The sequence below is a fragment of the Gossypium raimondii genome, chromosome 10, assembly GCF_025698545.1.
Source record: "Gossypium raimondii isolate GPD5lz chromosome 10, ASM2569854v1, whole genome shotgun sequence".
In the NCBI taxonomy this organism is placed as follows: Eukaryota; Viridiplantae; Streptophyta; class Magnoliopsida; order Malvales; family Malvaceae; genus Gossypium; species Gossypium raimondii.
In genome coordinates this window covers 13,070,824-13,093,444 of record NC_068574.1, presented here as the reverse complement: position 1 = coordinate 13,093,444, position 22,621 = coordinate 13,070,824, and the positions used below count along the sequence as shown (strand labels likewise).

The 22,621-nt window shown below is 31.5% G+C and overlaps 1 protein-coding gene across 1 annotated transcript; it reads left to right on the top strand.

The window, feature by feature from the left end:
• LOC105778006 (uncharacterized) lies at positions 1–3,038 on the top strand. Its single transcript, XM_012601551.2, has 6 exons — positions 1–619; positions 714–806; positions 894–935; positions 1,026–1,170; positions 2,551–2,652; positions 2,797–3,038. Exons 1-6 carry the CDS (start codon positions 398–400, stop codon positions 2,895–2,897), a joined length of 705 nt encoding a protein of 234 aa, XP_012457005.1. The 5' UTR covers positions 1–397; the 3' UTR covers positions 2,898–3,038.
• The last annotated feature ends 19,583 nt before the right edge of the window (positions 3,039–22,621 follow it).

The window sequence follows — 22,621 nt, the reverse complement described above, 5'->3', positions numbered from 1 at the left end:
CTGAAATAATATTTTCATCCAAACTCCAGACATACATTTGAGGGTTTTAGGTCGGCCCTTAAAAGAAGTATTACTAGAAAAAAAACAATTAAATGACAGGCAAGTGTTCTACAAATTGTCAAAACTTCATTTTGAGAGATGTTTCCTAAATATTTGGGGCCAAGCCCCCGGCTGGCTTCATGGCCATCCGCCATTGATTATAGTATCAATGCTCGTAATTTTTTGTACTCTTTCTTTCGTGGTGTCGGTCTTTGGTGGGTAAACCACTGCATCACGCAAAAGATATAAATATTTTATTGATGATAAGGCTTAGTTAAACTTGCATCTTGTACTTCCGCCCATTCCTCAACTCCAGAAGTCAATTATTGTTAAGAAAATAGTAACATAAGAGTCGGAAATGGGAGGAAATCAAGTTCGGAGGAAGAAACCCAGAGTTTTATGCCTCCATGGATTCAGAACAAGCGGTGAAATCCTGAAGAAAATGATGGCAAAGTGGCCTCATTCCGTGCTCAACAACTTCGATTTCGATTTTCTCGACGCTCCCTTTCATGCTAGAGGAAAATCCGACGTTGAATCCCTTTATGATCCTCCTTATTATGAATGGTATCAAGTCAACGAGGTTTGATCTTTCAATTTCCAACTTCTATTTCGTCATTGGGTAATCTCCATTTAGATGAAATATCTCTCTTATTTCTTTGTTTTTTCTCCCCCAGATGGAGTGTGTTCATTTCGATGAATGTATTGCATACATAGAAGATTATATGATTAAACATGGTCCCTTTGATGGTCTACTGGGTTTTTCCCAGGTAAACTGATTGAAATCATTGAAAAGAACCCTTTTCAGTTCCCTTATTAAAATTAACAGTTGGATTGGCTAATTTCATGGATTTCAGGGTGGAATGCTAGCATCTGTGGTGCCTCCAATGCAAAGAGAGGTATTCCCTTTGAAGCTTTTTTGAGAATCAAGATGAGGGTATTTGTAAATTTGATTGGTTTTGCTTGAATTTCTTTTAATTTATTTTCAGGGTGCCGCTTTTACTAGTGTGCCAAAGATAAAGTTCGTGATCATAATATCCGGTTTTGAACTTCGAGAATTGAAGTCTGGGCCTCCTAAATTGCTTGCTAATGTTTATTCAGTTCCAATTGACTGCCCATCTCTTCATTTGATTGGTAACTTTAGGACTTATTCCTGCAATTTTAATTCCCTTTATCCACTTCTACTACATTTTGGATAACCTAAGTGTATGTGAGTCCTTGGAGGATCATATTCCCATTCCTATGCTCAAGTTCAACACGGGTATCAGATATAGGTACTGCAAGAGAAATTAAGAGTCGTAACATCATAGACCTTAGTTACCTTTTGGATATCATTGATCTTGAGCATGCCAGACTAACCTTCTAATAAGTTAACAAGAAGCTTCAAAAAGGCAGCAACAAAATATGCAAAAGTAAAAGATGTTCTTTTTCCGTACCACAGTTGCTATTGTCCCAATATAGGCTGGAGCTATGTTTCTTGCACTCAAGTATGAGTGTCAGATATGGGTATGTATTTGGCTGGGGTAAATATTTTCCAAGTTTTTTCCATGTATTTGAAGTCTTTGAATGGTAACATCCCCAACTTCATGTCCTGAAACACATTGGATACGAGTGTTGGACATGGGTGATTCAAGAAAAATGAAAAGTTGGAGCAACATAGGACATAAGACCTAGCAGTCTCTAAGTTTTAGCAGTTCTTTTTGGCACATCATCTGTAAATTTTTATTTATCTTGAAAGCTATACAGTAAATGAAGTCTTAAAGCATATGGATACAACAAACCTTGGCATAAGCTTTAGAAATTTTTTTGTTCTTTAGTGAAGTTGTTAGGTACAAAGTACAAAAGGTTAAGCTGATAGGCTAGAGCTACTTGGGCTTGTGTGAATGTTGAATGCAAGTATAAGTTAGACATGGATATGTTCAGTTTTTTAAAAGTTTTTCCATGTATCTGAAGAGTGATATCCCTCAATACCCGTGCCTGAATGTATGCCAGATGTAAGTGTTGGACATTGATACTTTGAGCAAAACGAAGAGTCGGGCAAACATAGGGCTAGACCACAAGCATCCTAAACTGAGTCCACTTGAGTAAAAAGAGCACGCATTCCCGATCAAGAAACCTTTTTTAACTTTAGGATGCCAAAGAAACTTATGGTTTACCCCATCACATTTCTATATTCTCGCTTAATTTCCATGTAAAATTGAACAAAGGTTATTCGATCTCTAGATAAATCTTCTGGAAATATGAAGAAAATAACTACATCTGTAAGGAAGCAAGATCCACTGAAATCCCATTTTAGTTACAAAATTTGCCATTTTAAAACTTAGAAAACGAGTTTGAACTCTTTTTTCTTGTTGCAAATTGTCTTTCTGCATTGCTGATGATTCTTTGTTTATCATTTGCATGCATACTCTCTTTATATTCGATGTTTGATTCCAAAAAGAAAAACCATAAGAGCAAGTTTTAGGACTTGCAAATCGTCCGTCACTCTCAGAAAATGTCAAATTTCTTAATCAGGAGACAAGGATTTCCTGAAGGAACGGGGGTTCATGCTACTGAGATCATTTGTGAATCCCTTACATATTCATCACTCAATGGGACACACGGTGCCAAAACTCGGTTAGTGTCAGTACCACGAAACTTGTTTCCAGAAAATAAAAAGAACCCTTGTTCACCATAGCTATGTGCTTCATCTCTCAAGGTTCAAGATTGCAAATCCGGTACTCATATTTTTTTCATTTTATTTTGTTTCAATTGTAACAGATGAGAAAGGCTCGGAGACTATGCTTAAGTTCATTGAGAAAATCAAGGAAATGTTTCCACAAGAATTAGAGACTGGCTTAGGACTAAAGTCCGCATTATAGGTTGGTTTTCTGGCCCATATCAGGGGAGAAAATAACATGGGAATTGTTAAATTTTATGAACAGACACCGTTGTCCTTGATACAAATTGATCATCACTTGAATCGATTATCATAGATTCAGGAAGCTAAAATATTTGTTCAATCCCTTCTGTTTTTTGAACCACTTCCTAAATTAATGAGTTGCATGTTGATATACCTATATCCGAGATTCATATTAGACAAAATTTTGGATATCGGATTAAGTATGGGAAATTATATTTGAAATGCTCCCAAGATGTGCAAAGAACTTACTTTTCAAATATCCCCAAAAAATGGGTGGGAGAATAAAAAAAAAAATGAATTTGAATTTCAATGTGTGGTTGGAGGAAAAGCTGAGGGATGAGAGGAAGGAGTGAAAAAGTGAAAAGAATATTAATTGAGTGTGCTTATTCAGAAAGGAAGTGAGAGCAAAGAAAATAGGAGGGATGATCTTTTTTATATTCAATTTGGAAAGTTTGAATAAAATGGTCATCCCTCTTATATTCTTTTCTCTCACTTTTTTTTCCCACTAAGCACACTCCAATTTTTTTTCCTTCCACTTTTCCCTTCCTTTCTCTCATCTCTTCACTTTTTTCATCCATCCAAGCACACTTTTAGGCTTTGCTTGGTAAAGTGGAAAGAAAATTGGAAGGATGTAAAATTCAATGGATAGAAATTTGGAAGATGAAAAACATAATTTTTCTTTCCATATGTATGCTTGGTAAGAGATGGAAAAATGGAAAGAAAATTATTTTTTCTCTCTATTCATACTTGGTAGAGGTAAAAAAATTGGAAGAAAAGGAAATAAAACATTTGAAAAATACATAATCTTGAATTACATGCACATTTTCTTATTTTTCTCTATTTGGAAGAATAAATTTCTATGCATTAAGATGAAAATGTGTATAGATGGTTGTTATGATAAATGTTTAAGAAAAGCTTTACAACTTGGCACATACCATAAAACGAGATATGTATTCTTTTTTCAAAGAAAGCTAAGTCATTTTCATTAAAGTGTGTAGGTAAAAAGGTAATTTTAGGTAGTAATAACATCTATTTGTAAAGAATTCTAATTTTAGATGCGTTTGATTGATAGAATGTAATTACATCATAATTTTATGTCATATTTAGTAGTATAAATTGTAATGACACAACTATATAATTTTAAATTTTATAAAAAATTATTATATAACTATCAATAATACTTGACAAAATTCTCTAAACAAGTAACAAAACCAAATCATTGTATATAATACATTAGTCTAAACATACGCTCCTTGTTATCATTGATTGGTCCTTGATCAAGTATAAATGATTAATTGTTATTATGTGATTTAGTTAATTATTTTTAGTATGTCAAAATGCATAGAAAACGGGAGCATATTTTCGATGCAGATCCTTAGAGCATATCGCTCGAAATTGTCCGAGAAGTGTTAATGATATTGCTGCAGCTAGAGGTCGGAGAATTGTCCCTGGTGGCTCAGTTACGAGGGGTAGTTAGTGAAGAGAAACTGATTAAGTAGTACATCTTCTCCATCATATTTTAGGTAAATTTCGAGGATGAAATTTCTTAAGGGGGAGAATTGTAACAACCTAAAATTTAGTGGTGTCGAAAATTGCGGTTTCGGGAACTCATTTCCGTAAACCGAATTCGTAAATATTACATAGAGATATTTACAGAGTTAGTATATAGATGAATTTTGAAATTCGGTTAGGAAATTTAGCTGAAATTTTGGTTAATTAAGTCCCAAGAACTAAATTGTAATAGTTTCATTACTGTAGATTTTTAATTAGGATAAAGCTTGGGGACTTAAATAGCAATTATCTAAAGGACTGAAATGGTTAATAAATCAAATATTAACATGTTTTAGTGGATGATAATGATGATGGACAATAGTTAAATTAATAGTAAATTAATTAAATACAACTTAATTAAATTGTTAATTAAAAGTCAAATAATGAATAAATAACACGTGAAGTGGGAAGAGAGATAAAATATCATCTTCTTCTTCCCCCAAGTCGTAAAAACCCAAGAAAAGAAAAGAAGAAAGCTTCAAGTTCTCAAGCATTCAACTATTTAATTTCAAGTAAGTCCCTAGCCATTTTTATGGAAATTGAATCATGAGAGTTTGATTGAGCTAGCTCATGTATCAATTTGTGAAATTGTTAAAATTTTTTAAAGTTTCCATTGTTGAGAAATGGATAAATTTGGTGTGAATTTGATAGAAATTAAACTTAGATCATGAAGAGGACTAAATTGTATAGCTTAATTGTTAGTTTCATACATTAAAGACCAAATTGAATAAAATACAAAAATGTTATAAAATTTCAGTACAAATAGAAAATAGAAGGTCCTTAATGAGTATATGTGAAATCGATTTTAATCAAGCTTTAAATCGAAAGTTATGCTTATCCCGAGTTTAGGGGCTAAATTGAATAAATTACAAAATATGTTTACCTTTGTATTTGAATGGGATTTGGATGGAAATTGATGCTATGTCATTATTGAATTATTATTCATAACTAAAGATGATGTCGAGCCGTCAAGAGGGAAAGGAAAGGGGGAAGCCGACGACGAGTGACACGAGCTTCCGGTTTGTATTTCTATGAATGATCAATATAATTATTGTATATCGAGATAGAGGACTAAATTGATAAAATAGAAAGTAGCATGATTTAATTGATATGAAATTGAGTTGAAACATGTTATATGATGTGTCGGAATGGTGAATTGATAATGAATTGAGAATGATAGAATGTGAATTGAACTATATGATGAAATCGGAAAATTGGTTACCCTATTAACTATTCGGGCAGAGTCAGATATAGTTGGCATGTCATAAGATTAGACTGTGTACGGGTTTTGACCGCTTATAAACATGTTATCGTTTATAGTTAAATATCACGCCAAAAATATAAGATTTAAGAACGTCGGTGTCCACAAATGCACGAGTCAAATTGTAATATAGTTTAGTACAACGAATACTTCGAAAGTATTCCGATGATTGTACTCAAGGGAGGATGGAATAAACTATGAAAACGTTTTTACAATAATAAATCTAAGTAGTAGTAATTAATTTCTATAGTAAGATGAATCATAAAATAAATTGATGAGATAAAAAAATAACAAATAAGAAATAAATAAGAAAATAAACAAATGAATTAAATCAATAAACCAATTAGGAAGATTAACTCATTTCAGGGTTTGTAACTAACTTCGAATTAGGATTTTTAGGGTGGATTAGCTACCAATTAACCAATTATTACCTCTCAATCTCTAATTAACTAATCGATTAGTTGATACTTGCTTATCTCCCAACCTCACTTTCACAACCAAGATAGATTGCGATTTATTCAGTTTGACTTATCTCTCGACCTCGTCTAACCTATGATAACTTCTTGTGGTTGTCAATCCTAGTGGTTTAAGCACACATAATTCATACCAACTAATCCCTCTCAGGAAAGCCTAAATCCTCCGTTAATAACATCATCATCCACTCGTTAACCTATCCTAAGGGATTTAGCCACTCATGTTATTCATAATCGTTATCTCGATTGAATAAATCATGTAAAGAACATGATTGATTCGAAAGAGAAAAGAGATTTGCATAATCGCGGATTGAATATCGAATGACAAACGGATTAGTAAATCTCTTGATTGGAATAAAGAAATAAAAAGAATGCAAAAGAACATAAACTAAAATACTTAAAATAAATAAATAAATTTTTGAATCAAAATTGATTTCAAGAGGAAAGTAAGAAAGTTATAAAAGGCCGAAAAGAAAATAATTTGAATCTACTCCTAAACTACTAGGGTTTTTGAAGGCGTCTAAAACGACTTATTGGATCCGATGCCCTAAGTGTGGGGTGAGCAAAATCCAATTCGATTCGAAAAACTCGATAAAAATTTTAAATTTTGAAATAAATAGTTTAAGTTATTCGAGTTATTTGAATCAACTCGAATAAAAAATTAATTTTTTCGATTTAACTCGAATATGAATTATACAAATCGAGTTATTTAAAAATTTGAATAAGAAAAGGCAAAACTACGTCGTTTTGATAAATGTTTTGGATTCAAATTATACAAAATTGTATCTTTTCAATTCATCTAGAATGAACACTTCGACCGAGTAGTTTCTCCGCTATCCTCAAGCTCACATCTATCGAGTGTGGGCTCGCTTCGAATCAGAAAATTTTCACAAAAATTACCAATGGGATAATTTCTTAATTTCTTTAAACTTTTAGGTCAAGTTGTAAATAAAAAACATCTCTAGAAATTTTCTAAAATAATTTCTTCTGAGAATTTTCTCTTAATTTCATGTGTTTAAAAAATGATCCAAAGCTCTCTTTATATAGGAAGAGTTTAGAGAGTTCAACTATGATTAAACTTAATCACTTTAATATTAAATCTTATTAAATTAATAGAATATTTATCTACAAGATAAACATTAAATTAAATTTAATATTAAGATAATAAATAAATTAAATATAATATTAAATCTATTAAAATAATATTATTTTTGGAATAATTAATCAAATCAAATTCTCTAGTAGAGTCCTAGTAGGAGTGTAACTCTTCTGTTGCTCAACCATTGAAGACCTACTGCTGTCAACCATTTGCTAGCCACCGAAATGCTATCGTCGCGGCCGCTGACACTCTAAGCTAGTTCGATTTCTGCCGGTTCAGTCTAGGTTAGAGATAGCCCGACTGATCCAGTCTAGCCACTAGTTGGACTGTCGGCCCGATTTTACATACCAGGCCTGGTTCGACTAGTTTTTGAGTCTTGGTCTCGGTTTTAGGCTTTCGGGTCCAATTTACGATCTCAAGTCCAATTTTCAAGTTCAATTACCCATTAGGCCAATTGTATGACTTGAAAATTAATTTCTAAAAATATCATATTAATTAATTTGATTAATTTAATTTTCCAAATTAATTTTTCAACAAAATTATTTATCAAATTCTCTAGTTGAACAATTCTTACGACCACCCAATTTAATTCTACATCGAATAACTCAACTCAATTAAATTATTTCCAAAGTGATAAAATTTATTTCTAATTCAAATGCAGTCTGATCGAGCTTTTGTTGAGCTAGCAGAGGGACCAATCAAACATATACAATTAGGCTCAAATAATTACAATTATGTCCAGAAGTATCGTTCCGATAATTCCCAATTACTTAATCATGGAGTCAGTCCGCAAAAAGTGTCATGATTGAAAACTCCTTATTGTATACTCTTTACGAAAGCAATTCATCCACTACTTTGTCCAATGACCTTGACATATGTGTGTTACCCTCATATGATATCCTTGGTTCATTTGAGTTAAATATATTCACTCAATACAATCTTATTTCATCTCATTGTCACCATTGTGTCTTCGTAATGATTAATATGATCACTATCAACAAATGACTGTGATAAATTGCTCGTTTGAGAATAAGCTACATGTGGCCCCGTTCCATATTTATCAATCTACACAATGTCGATGAGAGGATACCGTTAAGTCTTTAATTGAGCTATGAATTCCATTGTTGCTAGTATAGTTATGTCATACACAAGTTATGTATCCAACACATCAGCAATTGGCTCGATCATCTTTAGAGCATAAGCCTCACTACACCAAAACAAGCTTTTAGCGGCACTTTTAGTGGCGTTTAGATAAAAAACGCTGGTAAAAATCGATCATTAGCGGCGTTTTACGAAAATCGCCGCTAAAGATTGTGCATTTGTAAACGCCGCAAAAAAAAGCATTAGCGGCGTTTTTGGGTAAAACGCCGCAAAAAAACCAAACCCAACGGCGTCGTTTGGTGACCTTTTGTGGGCTTTAGTGGTGTTTTTGGAATATCGCCTCTAATGGTCGGGGTTTTGGCGGCATTTTTTATTAAGCGCCGCTAATAATTAGGGTTTTAGCGGCGTTTATGGTCAAGCGCTGCTATTGCTCAGGGTATTTAGCGGCGTTTATGATTAAGCGCCGCTAATGCCGTAGTCTTTAGCGGCGTTTTTGATGTTGCGCCGCTAATGCTCGGGGTTTTTAGCGGCGTTTTTGGTATAGCATCGGTAATGCTCGTGGTTTTTAGCGGCAATTTTTGATTTAACGCCGCTAATGTTCGGATTTTAGCAGCGTTTTTGAAAAAGCGCCGCAAAAGACTTGTTATCTTAATTGGTTTATTATTTATATTAATTAAATAAAATTCAACTTATTTCTAATTGAATATTTACAATCTTCAGAAAAAAATAACACGTAGAAATAATTTGAAATAAAACACATGAAAAATTAAAATACTATTATTTAAAATAATTTTAAAGTTTTTGGGTACATGATTCTTGATTGTTTTTAATTTATAATCGAAAAATTTCTTATATAATCATAAAAGAGATAGTATTAATTTAAAATTAAAATATTGACTTAATTAATTCTCACTATATTTAATTTAGGGTTTTAGGTTTAGGGTATATATATGATTATTAGTTTAAGGTTTTAGCTAGGTCGGTTTAGGAGTTACTATTTTAAGGTTATTATAATTGATCGGAGTATATATATATATATATGGATTTAGGGATTATGGTTTAAGAGCTAAGATTTACTGTTTAGGGGTCAGGGCCTGGGTTAGACGTTAGAGGTTAAGAGTTAGGAATTTAGGGTTTAGCTAGGGATTTAGGGGTCGGGTTAGGGTATTGGGTCTAGATCTTAATTAGTTTTTTTAATTTATATTTTAAATATGTTCTTATATAATTGTAAAAGAGATAATAATAAATTTGTTTAGGGTTTTTGGTTTGGGTATATATATGATTTAGTTTGTGTATATAATTGTAAAAGAGATAATAAATTTGTAAAAGATGGTAAGCTTCTTCATAATGCACTTTCACTCCTACTTTCATTTCTTCAACCAAGTTATCTTGGTTCCCAACAATATATATCAACTATTTTTTCCTCTATATTTTTCAACATAAATAAAAATTATTAACCAACAAAATATGAAAAATTTAATAAAACACCACATTAAAACCACGATAAAACAATAATTCTTAAAGAAATAGAAAAAAATCAATAAATAGAATAAAAAACAAAGCTTGGTGGACACCATATGTTAATGGAATAACAAAGCTTGGTGGACACTTGTATGGTTTTAGGGTTTGGGATTTAAGATTTAGGGGTTAGGGGTTTAGGGATTTTGGGATCAGATCAAGGTTTTGGGTTTAGATTAATTATTTTTTTAATATATATTTTAAAATTTTAATCTAAACCATTTGATATATTTAAATATTAGTTTAAATATAATTAATAAATAAGTTTAAAAAAGTATTGATATATATATGGATGGATATATATTTAGGTATAATTAATTATTTTGGATATATATATATAGGACCAAATTATAAGAAATGAAATAAAAATACAAACAAAAAAGACGAAAAAACCTAAAATTTATAATTTTATATAATTCTTATAAATATTACTTAAAAATTTTAAAATTATTTATTTAAAACGTCACCGTTTGGCTTAAGTAATTTAATTTTTAGTGGCGTTTTTACAGAAAACGCCAGAACTATGAATTAAAGCTTCATAAAACGGCGCCGTTTCTGATTGGAACTTTTGTGGAAGCAATAGCGGCATTTGTACAAGAAACACCGCAAAAGTGTCTTACAATTTTGGCCAAACGATGTCGTTTTTGTACACGATTTTTAACTTATCATTTTCTCTATATTAATAAAACGGCGCCGTTTCCGATTAGAACGTTAATTTTTAGTGGCGTTTGTACAAGAAACGCCACAAAAGTGACTTAAAATATTGGCTAAACGATGCCGTTTGGCTTAAGTAAATTAATTTTTAGTGGCGTTTTTACAGAAAACGCCAGAACTGTGCATTAAAGCTTAATTAAACGGCGCCGTTTCGGATTAAAACTTTAATTAAACGACGTCGTTTCTGTACACGATTTTTAACTTATCATTTTCTCTATATCTCAGAAGACAAAACAGAAACAGAAGCCATTTGTGTGTGTCATGTTCTAAACAAAAGGGAAAAAAACAAAAGAGAAAATACAAAGAAAAAAAGGGAGAGGAGAACTCAGAAATCATCACAAACGAAGCAAAGGTTGAGTCAATCTTGACAGGATACTATCAAAGCTGCGGAATTTGTGGTTAAAAGGTGAGCATTTTTTTTTTCGAAACACTGTATCTTGATTTAGGGTTTTGGTTTAGTGTAATTTGGGAATTTGGGGTTTAGATACCAAGTTCAATCACCAAGCTTGAACCAGTTTGTTTGGGAATTTGGGGAATTTTTGCGTGTCTAGGGTTTGGGAAGAACAATCCTCTTCTGTGTTTGTTTTCTAGTTATTAGAGAGGTCCAACGAGTGATTCACGATTTTGTGTGATTATTATTAATTGTTTGCAAAGGTGAAGGATATGTAAAATTATTTAGGAATTTTATAAGATCATATGAAATTAAACAAAAATATCAAAATGGTAATAACTAATAACAATGCTTTATCCTTAAACAAAAATGCCAACAACCAATTCGAGACTTTTATAATTTAAAATATTTTTACTAGTAGATTGAGGAATGAGTTGCAAGTATTGAATGAATTGGTATTAATTGCTTTGGTGGGTTAACCACTTTAGCTTTTAGAGATTACATTAATATTCTATTATGAGGTTAACAACAATCCTCTTCTGTGTTTGTTTGGGAAGAACATTTGTTAAAGCCTTTTAATATTTATTTTACTTGGATTTTGTGTGATTCACGATTGTGGAGATAATGGAAAATCATATATTTGAAGAATAATATCTTGTATTAATTCTTGGTTTTGTTTTCTAGTTTGTTTTGCGAGATTTTCTAAATGAATATGCAAATTTCTGTTCTATTTTTCTACTTTGTTTTGCGACAGCAAAATATATTATTTAATAATACATCTTTTTTACATTTAGTTAAATGGAACTAATTTACTCTTGTGTTTATTTTGGCTGAAGTTTGCTTCGAAGTTGAGAAAATTTGAGGTATTTATTCCTATGTTTCCCTATATAGTTTTCTTAAAAAAACACCTCCAAATATTTAAATTTGGATTTGGTTATATTTTAGCTTTATAGTTTAATGATTTTTTTAGTTTTAAAAGGAGTTTTAATTAAGATTTTTGGTTTTAAAGTCATGGGTATCGATTTTAATTATCATCTTTGCTTTATATGTTGCTAGCTCAATCTGCATGTAACTTTGCAGCTTATTACATAATTGCGAGGTTTAAATTATGATTGTTATTTTTGTACGTATTATTTACCCAAGCAAAAACAATTACGTAAATTATTAAAATTCAGATTATAATTATTAAATCACTTTTTATATTTGAGTAATTGAATAAATTATGGGCGATTAGTTTATTCGGTTTAATGTGAATAAATTATCGATTTTCGATTTTATGTCAATGAATAAATTATATCGACGTTAGATGTGATTAATTGATTGAATGTTAATGTTTAATAATCTATGATTATTCAATAAATTGATCAATTAATTGATTGAATGTCGTGAATTGTCAATGAATTATTAATATATACATTTTAAAATTTATAACTTACATTACTTAAATATATATTTTAAGTATATATTACACTACTTACACTACTTACTGAAATATATTACATAACTTAAATACATTACTTACTTAAATATATTACTTAAATACATGACTTAAATACATGACTTACTAAAATTTAAGTATATATTACATTACTTACATTACTTACTAAAATATATTACATTACTTAAATATATTACATTATTTAAAATTTATATACATGGTATGGATATATAACCTATATTTCAATTTTATTGTCAATAAATTTTATAATTTTAAAAATAATTGTAAATGTTATTTTTAAATATTAAAACCTATATTTTAATATATCACCCCATATATGGTATGGATATATAACCTACATTTCAATTTTATTAGTAATAAATTTTATAATTTTAAAATAATTATAAATAAGATACATAAAAGTGATATACTTACGAACTTATATATAAACTTATATATAAACTTGCATAACTTACATAATAACATAATAACTTACATAATACATAGCCTACATAACTTACATAACTTACATAATACACAACTTACATAACTTAAATAACTTACATAATACATAACTTTGATAACTAACATTATACACAACTTACATAACTTAATTAATATTATACATAACATACATAATACATAACTTACATAATACACATAATACATAACTTACATAACTTATATAATACATAACTTACATAATTTACCTAAAACATAAATATATATCATATCATAACTTACATAACTCATTTATAGTTATAACTGAACAACTTATCCGTGCAATTTATGTGTGTCAGTCAGACTTCAAGAATTAAGATATGGACCGGTCTTGGATGAATTTGTCAATGGTAAGCGACGGTTATCGAAATGGAGTACAGACTTTTCTAAATTTTGCATTTCAATATGCAAGCCAAGAGAACATGATTCTTTGCCCGTGTAAGAAGTGTGTCAACATAAACTGGCATTATTGTGAAGTTGTATATGAGCATCTAATTATTTATGGGTTTGTTCGAGGTTATAAACAATGGCTTTTTCATGGAGAATGCCCGCCTAGTACTTCCTCTTCAAGGATGGATGTATCTTATGATGGTACTGCTTACCATCAGTCTGTTAGAGGGGATGACATGGAAAGAGTGTTGCGGGATGCATTTAATATGCACAATCATGGTTTGCAGTCTGATGATTGTAATCTCGGTGGAAATGTTTTTACCGAACCGGGAAGAAGTGTACCTCATGAAAAGCCGAATAGAGAAGTGGCGAAGTTCTACACGCTACTTAATGACATAAACGAAGAACTTTATGAGGGATCAAAATTTTCAAAAATGTCATTCTGTGTTCGTCTTTTTCAGTTAAAATGTTTGGGAGGGTGGACCGAAAACTCTTTGACAATGCTGTTAGAGTTTTTGAGAGATATGTTTTCGTTTGCAAAAATTCCTCACTCATGTAAAGATATGAAGAAAATGATAAAAGATTTAGGTCTTGGTTACAACAAAATTCATAGTTGCCCGAATGAGTGCATGTTGTATTGGGGTGATCGGAAAAACCAGCAGTGTTGTCATGTATACAGTCAATCCCGTTGGATGAATAGAAACATAGATGATGGGAATGACAATGAAAATGACGCACAGTCAAGGAAGAAGCCAAATAAGATTTTACGATATTTTCTGCTAATACCAAGGTTTCAGAGACTTTTCATGTCGTCGAAGACGGCCGAGTCGATGACGTGGTACCATGATGGATGAACCAATGATGGATTACTAAGGTATCTAGCAGATTCTTTAGCTTGGAAATCATTTGACAGTAAATTTCCAAGCTTTGCAAGCGATCCTAGGAGTGTGAGACTTGGGCTAGCATCTGATAGATGTAATCCTTACAAGATCATGAGCACTGCATACAGTACCTGGCCTGTAGTGCTTGTTCCTTACAATTTGCCTCCGTGGATTTGCATGAAGCAATCTTCCCTTATCTTATCTATGATTATCCCTGGAGAGAAAGGTCCCGAGAATGACATCGACATTTATTTACGGCCACTTATTGAAGAGTTAAAACAATTATGGGCTGGTGTTGAGACATACGATGTACTGAGAAAGGAGAACTTTAAATTGCGTGCAGCTTTGATGTGGACTATTAATGACTTCTCCGCTTATGCAAATTTATCTGGTTGGAGTACCAATGGTCGTTATGCTTATCCTTGTTGTGCTGCGCAAACATGTTTACAATGGTTATATAATGGGAAGAAGTTCTCTTACATGGGGCATCGTCGGTGGTTACCGAAAAATCATAGATTTAGATTTCAGAGTTCTGTATTTGACGGTACTGAAGAGTTAAGAGAAGCTCCTTCACAGACTAGTGGATTTGAAATCTTGTTCATGTGGGAAGATATGAATTTTAGTTATGAGAAGATGAACCAACCGCCAAACACGCAACAAAATAAGAGATCAAATGATGAAACTGATGATGACTTTGATAAAGAGGATGATCCTAATGAGGCGAAACTGTGGAAAAAAGAAGTTTTTTTTTGAGTTGCCTTATTAGGAGCATCAACTTTTACGACACAATCTTGATGTCATGCACATTGAGAAAAATGTTTGCGAGAACATTATCGGTACAATTTTGAATGTCAATGGAAAATCAAAAGACAATCTTTAGAGTCGACTTGATTTAGTCAACATGGGAATTCGGCCTGATCTTCATCCTCAAGCACTTTCGAACGGGAAATATCGGTTGCCGCCTTCTATTTTTTCAATGTCGAAGATGGAAAAAGAAGTGTTCTGTATGGTGTTGAAGGATTTAAATGTTCCAGATGCGTATGCATAAAATATATCTCGATGTGTTAGTATTAAAGATCGAAGACTATATTCCTTAAAATCACGTAACTATCACATCTTGATGAAAGATTTACTGGCAGTTGCTCTACGATGTTGTATGTCCAAAAAGGTGACGTCTTGTATTATTGAACTATCCAATATAATGAAAGTCATTTGTGGCAAAGTTTTGGATGTTCAAGAACTTGAGAAAGTGCAAGATCGAGCCGCTTTGACTTTATGCAACTTGGAGAAAATCTTCCCACCTTCCTTCTTCACAATTATGGTACACTTGCTAATCCATCTCCCGCATGAAGCAATACTTGGTGGACTCGTTTTCTATCGATGGATGTATCCCATAGAAATGTGTTAATTTATTTGTAAAATTTTCCTTCATTCACCTATATGGCTTTAGTTACAATTTTTAATAATGTTGTACATCGTGTTTAGGTTCCTATCCAAATTGAAGTCTTACTGCCGCAACAAGCGTTATCCAAAATGATCAATTGCTGAGGGGTACTTGGCTGAGGAATGTATGACTTTCTATTCCAGATATTTGGAAGATGTTGAAACAAGGTTGAACAGACCAAGTAGAAATGCTGGACTCACTGATAACTTCGCCGATACTTATTTGTTTTAAAGTTTTTGAGAACCGATTGGCAAAGTTGAAATTGCAGAATTAGATGATTTATTGTGGGTACAAGCACATCGATATGTTCTGTTTCACCACAATTCAATGGAACCATTACGGAAGTAAGTTCTAGAAATTTGATGGATATTCATCAATTATAAATTGTTTATCTTCTAACAAAGTGAACCTTTTTTTAACATAGTGAGTACAAGCAAATATTGAGATCTCATTCGCGTTCCCGAAGATTACAACATCGAGAGATCAATAAGTTTTTTACAGAATCTTTTCATGAATGGTTAAGCCAAATGGTATGCAATTGAAGCTTTCCTTGACAAATAATAATGTTTTCTCATAACATTTATAATTACTCAGTTTACTTTCCATTCAATAGGTTTGGAGTGGGAAGAACATTGATGGCGAAGTTAATTGACTTTCCCAAGGTTCGAATAGAGTGGTTAAAAGAATAGTGCCTTCGTCATCAACGGATTTAGATTTCATACACAATATCGCGAGAGATTGAGGAGAACTCAAAATTGTGGAATAGTTGTTAATTCCTCAATTACAAGTTATGCTAGTGCTAGGGACAACAATCTTGTTGAGGGAAATGTGGAGTATTTCAGACTTCTTACGGACATAATTGAGTTGGATTACTACGACAAATGGAAAGTTGTCTTATTTCGAAGGGATTGGGCTGATGTTAATACTGCTCGTGGAGTTAAGCAAGATCAATTTGGTTTTACAATGGTGAACTTCTCTCGGTTGATTCACACAAGACAACAATTGATAGATGAACCATATGTATTTTCTTCTCAAGTCAAACAAGTTTTTTACTCAAAAAATCCAACTGATGAGGGTTGGTACGTTGTACTCCGTAACATCCCTAGAGACTTGTTTGACATAGGCAATGGAAGTAGAGATAACATCGACGACATATCAGAAACTTTGCCCTTTCCAAAACGAAACTTAAACGAAAATATCCCTAGTACTAGTACACAATTTCAATGGGTTCGCCAGGACACGGATGAAGATATTTACGAATTATGATGTAGTAAGATTTTACGATTTTTTAATTATATGTAATATCATAATTCAAATCTTGCTCTTATTAATATTTCAACTATTTTATATGTGTTGTTATTGTTGTAATTAGTTACTAAATTTTCAACTATTTTATGTGTGTTGCAGATAAAATGCCTAGAAGAAAATTGCGATATCTAAGCATTGTTCAAAATACTCTAAACTCGAAAGAAACAAATAGTGAACAACAGACTGCTATTGGATCTTCGAATGTTCCAATTACACCTGACGATCCTACAGAAGTTCAAAGTAATTTTACATTTAATTTACATGCTTGTTGACTTATTGTTGATTTCTTTTTCAAATTCTTATACTATAATATATCATTTTTTAGCTGAAAGTGGTGGGACGTGCAGAGGTCGCGGACGTACGCTACTTAAAGATTTATACGAGTTAGATCCAGTCGAGCGTGTCAAAGTATGTAGAAACAGTTTTGGTCAGTCTGTTGGATCAGAAGCTCGACTTTTAGCAAGCTATTTGGGCATCTTAGCACGAAATACAAATATGTTGCCTATCAACTACTAGTCATGGCATAAAATGCCTGATAATAACAAAAATCAAGCTCTCGATAATATTAAGGTAACAAAATGTTAATGTCATTTATAATACTTGGGTTTAAGTTTCATTTATATTTACTTTCTTAACTTGTGTTTTTTGTATGCGAGATTTGCTTTAGAGGTCTCGAATACTTATGTAAAGAAGGCATTGGGAAAAAGATAGAGAGACCATAAAATTACTTTAAAGAAAGATTATTTTAAGATAAAAACAACCCTCGAAGAGAAATTGCAAAATGTCTCGTCGAGAATGCTGAGGTACCAATGGGAAGATGCGGTTAGATTTTGGAATTCAAAGAAATGAGAGGTATTACGTACTTCTAAACTCTTATAATTATTTCGGTTTATAGTATTTACTATATACGTAATAATAATTTCATAACGTAGGATCGTGAATGAGTTGGAAAAAGCAGCAGGCAAAAACAGAAATTCACTCACACTGCTGGGTCGAAAAGTTTTGCTTGTGTAGCTGAGGTTGATGTATTTTGAATTTATTAATAGTGTCAAATATTTATTACTTTCCATTACATAATATTTTTACTACTATATTGTAGGAACAATCGTCCGGTCAAAAAGTTGGACGCCTTCAGCTTTTTGACATTACACATAGGAAGAAAGATGGATCTCCTATGACTTTTGAAGCTGCAGAAATTTTGGTATGTTTACTTAATAAAAAAACTATCATATAAATATTTATAGTGTTTATTTTCTAATGGTTTAATTCATTGTTTGTAATGCAAATATTGTTAAGTTATGTTGTATTTGTTTTTATAATATGTATTGCGTTACTAACTATTTAATTTATTTATTAGGAGAAACTAAAGGATAAAAAGGCGGGGTACGAAGCGATTGCTTCGAGTGATAGTTCTGTTCATATTGACGACATTGATAACAGGATTATTACTGAAGTTTTGGGTCCTGAAAGGTATGGTCGGGTTCGATTTCAAGGATCTTTTGTTAACCCAACCCAATATTTTGGATCCAGCTCGTAGCAACACATGCCTTCTGGGAGTCAGTCTCAAGTTGAAGTTCAGAGGTTAAGAGGCCAAATGGCTCAGATGCAAGCGACCACAGTTGAGCAAATTACTCAACTTAAAGCAGATGCAGCATCGAGAGAAGCTGAGATCCAAAGAAAATATGAAAAACTCTAACTACAACTTAAAGCAGAGGCAACAGCGAGGGAAGCAGAGGCAGCAGTGAGGGAAGCAGAGGCAGCATCGAGAGAAGCAGAGGCAACAACGAGAGAAGCTGAGGTTCAAAGAAAATATGAAGAACTCCAGCTACAACTTAAATCTGATGCAGCAGCGAGAGAAGCAGAGGCTGAGCGAGGGAAGCAGAGCAGAGGAGAAAGTACGACGAACTCCAACAGCAGCTTCAGAATATGATGAAGATGTTTCAGCAGTTGCAACATCCGCCATCGTAGACTATCGTATAAATATTGTTACCATTTTAACTTTTAACATTATTGTAAGAATAATATGAATTATATATCATTTATTGATATTTATATTATTTATCATTTGTTTAATTTGAAAACGGGTTCGGAAGTCGGTTACATGCGAGGAATGATTGGCACCCTCGTCATGCCCAAAATTGGTACCTAGTCAATTAATTAATGTCTTAATGTCGAAAAATTAAAAATTCGAAAAGAAATTTTAAAAATATGATCCTTTTAAAATCACCCAAAAATTTAAGGAATGGTGTATTTCACATTAATCGAGAAAAAGAGTTAGGACACAATACCTCTAATCCTGACATGAGAATAAACACCAAAAATTTATTTATTTTTAGAAATTTTGATTATCTAGGTTTTAGAAAAGAAATCATATCTCGTAAGTTGGAACACAGTCCTTTTCTGATTCCAAAGACAATTTTTTAAAAAAACATGTTTTTTCAAAAAAAAGGGTCGTATATTTGGAATTATCAAAAAAAAATCGAGACCCCGTAAGTTAGGATACGATCTTTCTGAATTTTAAAATACGATGTATTTTTTTAAAAAAATATGCATTTGGGTCGAAATTGATGCGATACTTGAAATGTTACACGAATAAAACATTAAGCTAACAAACAACCACAATGCGAGTGTACTAATAAACAAATCGTTACAAATACAACAACAATGATACATCATTTTAACGCAAATATTAACAATAAATAAATAAATAAATAACATCAATGAATAACAAAAATAAAACAATAAAAGAAATAATAAAGCCATACTAAATTTAAAAGGGCAAAAGGAATTAATAAATAAATATACAAATAAATATTTAAAAGAAAAATAATTTATGAAATATTCAAAGGACAAATAAAAAGGATGAAATTAAGATTGTAATAAAAATAATAATAATAAAATGAGAGTAATAACAATGGTAGTAACAATAAAAATACACTAAGAAATAAAAAACTATTATAAAATGGGTGAAATTAGAGTTATAAAATAAAAATAATAATAATAAATAAATAAACAGTCTAAAGTTTTGAAATATAAAAAAATAGGATATAAAATAAAATAAATGTATTTAAAGTATTTTGGTAAGTAAATAAAAAGATATAATGGAAATAATAATGTACAAATTGATTGATTTAACAATATAGTAATAATAATAAGTATATAAATAATAAGGGTAAAATAATAACGGTAATAATAATATTAAATTAATTAATTTAATAATAAAACAGTCAAAATAATAACAAGGACTAAATTTAGCTTTAAAACAAGAATTTGGGGCAAATCAAAAATAAATAAAATGAATAAGGACCCAATAGAACGCGCGGATGACAAGGAGGGGCCAAATGGGTAATAATTCCCTCCCTCCAAAATGCGCAGCTTCAATAGACCAAATTATAAATTGAAATAAATTACAGGGCGAAATTTAAAGAATAAATGGAACCTAATTGCAAAGTAATTTAAAAGCGAAAGGGCTAAAGGTGCAAATTGCCCATTAATCAAAAACACGCGGATCCTCCCCTCGGGTCGGGTCACTGCGCGGGTCATGGCCAAAACGACGCCATTTTGGCACCTGAAACCTCTCTTGCAAAATGGCGCCGTTTTATTATTCTTTTTAAACCAAAAATTAAAAAAAAAAACATTTTAGCATCACACTCAAAAAAAAAAAAACCAAAAAACTCTTCTCTTCTTTCTCTGCAACAGCCCCAAGCCAGGCCAATCTCCGGTGCCGGACCACTGCGTCGGCCGAAAAATAAAAAACTTATTTTTGGGGGTTTTTTCGACTCCCCGACTCAAAAACACCGATTTTCATCGGAATCGGCACCTCCTCCTCAAAAAAGGTACGATTTTTATCACTTTATTTTTTATTTTTTTAAAAGGGAAAAAATAAATAAATAAGAAATCAGATACCTTCGAAAATGGCTTGTATTTGAACTGATTTTTTTTCCTTTTTCTTTTGATTCATTCGTAAATAAAAAAAATGCAAACTCGGGACTCTTTTTATAGCCCAAAAATACTAATTATCTTCCTTTTTTTTTCTATTTTTTACATTTTTTTTTTGCTTTTGGCTCTCCTAGTTTGTTTTGCAGGTACAAGGACGTGGCAGCTCATACGGAGAAAGCGGCGCGCACGGGGGCTGTCGTTGGGGCGTGCGCGGCTGAGGCTTGGTTGTTGCCTATGGTTTTCTTTGCTGTTGAAATATTGGGTTTAGGCTTACTGGTAATTTGGGCTAGGGTTTTGGGCTTGCTGAAATTTGTAAATGGACATTTGTTGGACTGATTTTTTGGTTATTGGTTTTATTATTTTGTATGCGGACCCGAGCTAATTGGGCCTGTAACAATTATAATTTACTTTTTTTTATTAATGATATGCAATCTAAACCTTAAACTTGTAATTAATTTTATAGTAAATTATAATACATACAATTAACATTATATAATTAATTATATGTATCCCTATATACAACTAATTTATTATAATTTAAAACTTTATATTAATGATATGTAAGCATAAACCCTAAATGTGTAACTAACTTTATAGTAGATTATAATGTATATATATACACACAACTATCATTATCTATATTATTGTTTAAGCTCTTGACTGAGTTGGTGTCACGAGTCAATCGGGCACCAACTCTATTAGAAAAATAATGGAAATATTTTTTCATAATTAAAATAAGTTATATTATTTGAGGGTACTTATTTTTTATTTTAACAAAAGCCAATAAAAATAAAAATATATGGAATATAGTGGGGTTTGAACTCACACCAATTAAATTGATAAAATCTTAAATTTATCACTCAACTAAAACCTCATTTTAATTTATTTTATGCATTTTATTTTTAATATGCATAATTTATTATTTCCATTAGTTATATATCTATCTATACTATTATTTAAGTCCATGATTGAGTTGATGTCACAAGTCAATAGGACATTGACTCGATCGGAGGAATTACAAAATATCCTTTTGTAATTAAATTAAAATTCTACTATTTGAGGGTGCTTTTAATTTTTTACTTTAACAAAAATAAAAATAAAAAATTCATTGGCGGTTTCCACACGTATACGTGTGTAATAGGATTTCTAATATGATTAAGGTAGATTATTAATGATTTGTAACCCTATATACAATTATACTATTATAATGTACATTTTTTTATATTAATGATGTCGAAACCATTTTTTTGAAAACAAAAATAAAAGTTATCGACTTTAAAAACAAAAAATTGGAGTCGCCACCGATCCTTTATTAAGGTGTGATCGGCTCACCAAAAAAAAAAATTCTGGTCTGCAAAATTTGAGAAAACAGGTTCGGGAGTCAGTTACGCACAAGGAAGGGTTAGCACCCTCGTGACGCCCAAAAATCGGTACCAAATTTGATTATTTTATGTCTTGATGTCGAAAAATTGAAAAGATTTTAAATAGAAATTTTTAACCCGTGAATGAATCTAAAATGATAAAACATTCTCATTTCAAAGAAATAAAACACCACACCCAGTAAGTTAGGGCACAATATTTTATATCTTCAAAATACCGAATATTGCTTTTTGTTTTAGAAATTCTTATTTCGAGATAACGAAATGTCACGACCAGTAAGTTAGGACCTGACAT

What these genes read in the sequence shown, in the direction of transcription:
- LOC105778006 (XM_012601551.2), top strand. Translation starts at nt 398, where the DNA reads ATGGGAGGAAATCAAGTTCGGAGGAAGAAACCCAGAGTTTTATGCCTC. An exon ending in GTCTACTGGGTTTTTCCCAG is followed by an intron (nt 807 to 893) that starts GTAAACTGATTG and finishes CATGGATTTCAG; the next exon opens with GGTGGAATGCTAGCATCTGT. An exon ending in TGCCTCCAATGCAAAGAGAG is followed by an intron (nt 936 to 1,025) that starts GTATTCCCTTTG and finishes ATTTATTTTCAG; the next exon opens with GGTGCCGCTTTTACTAGTGT.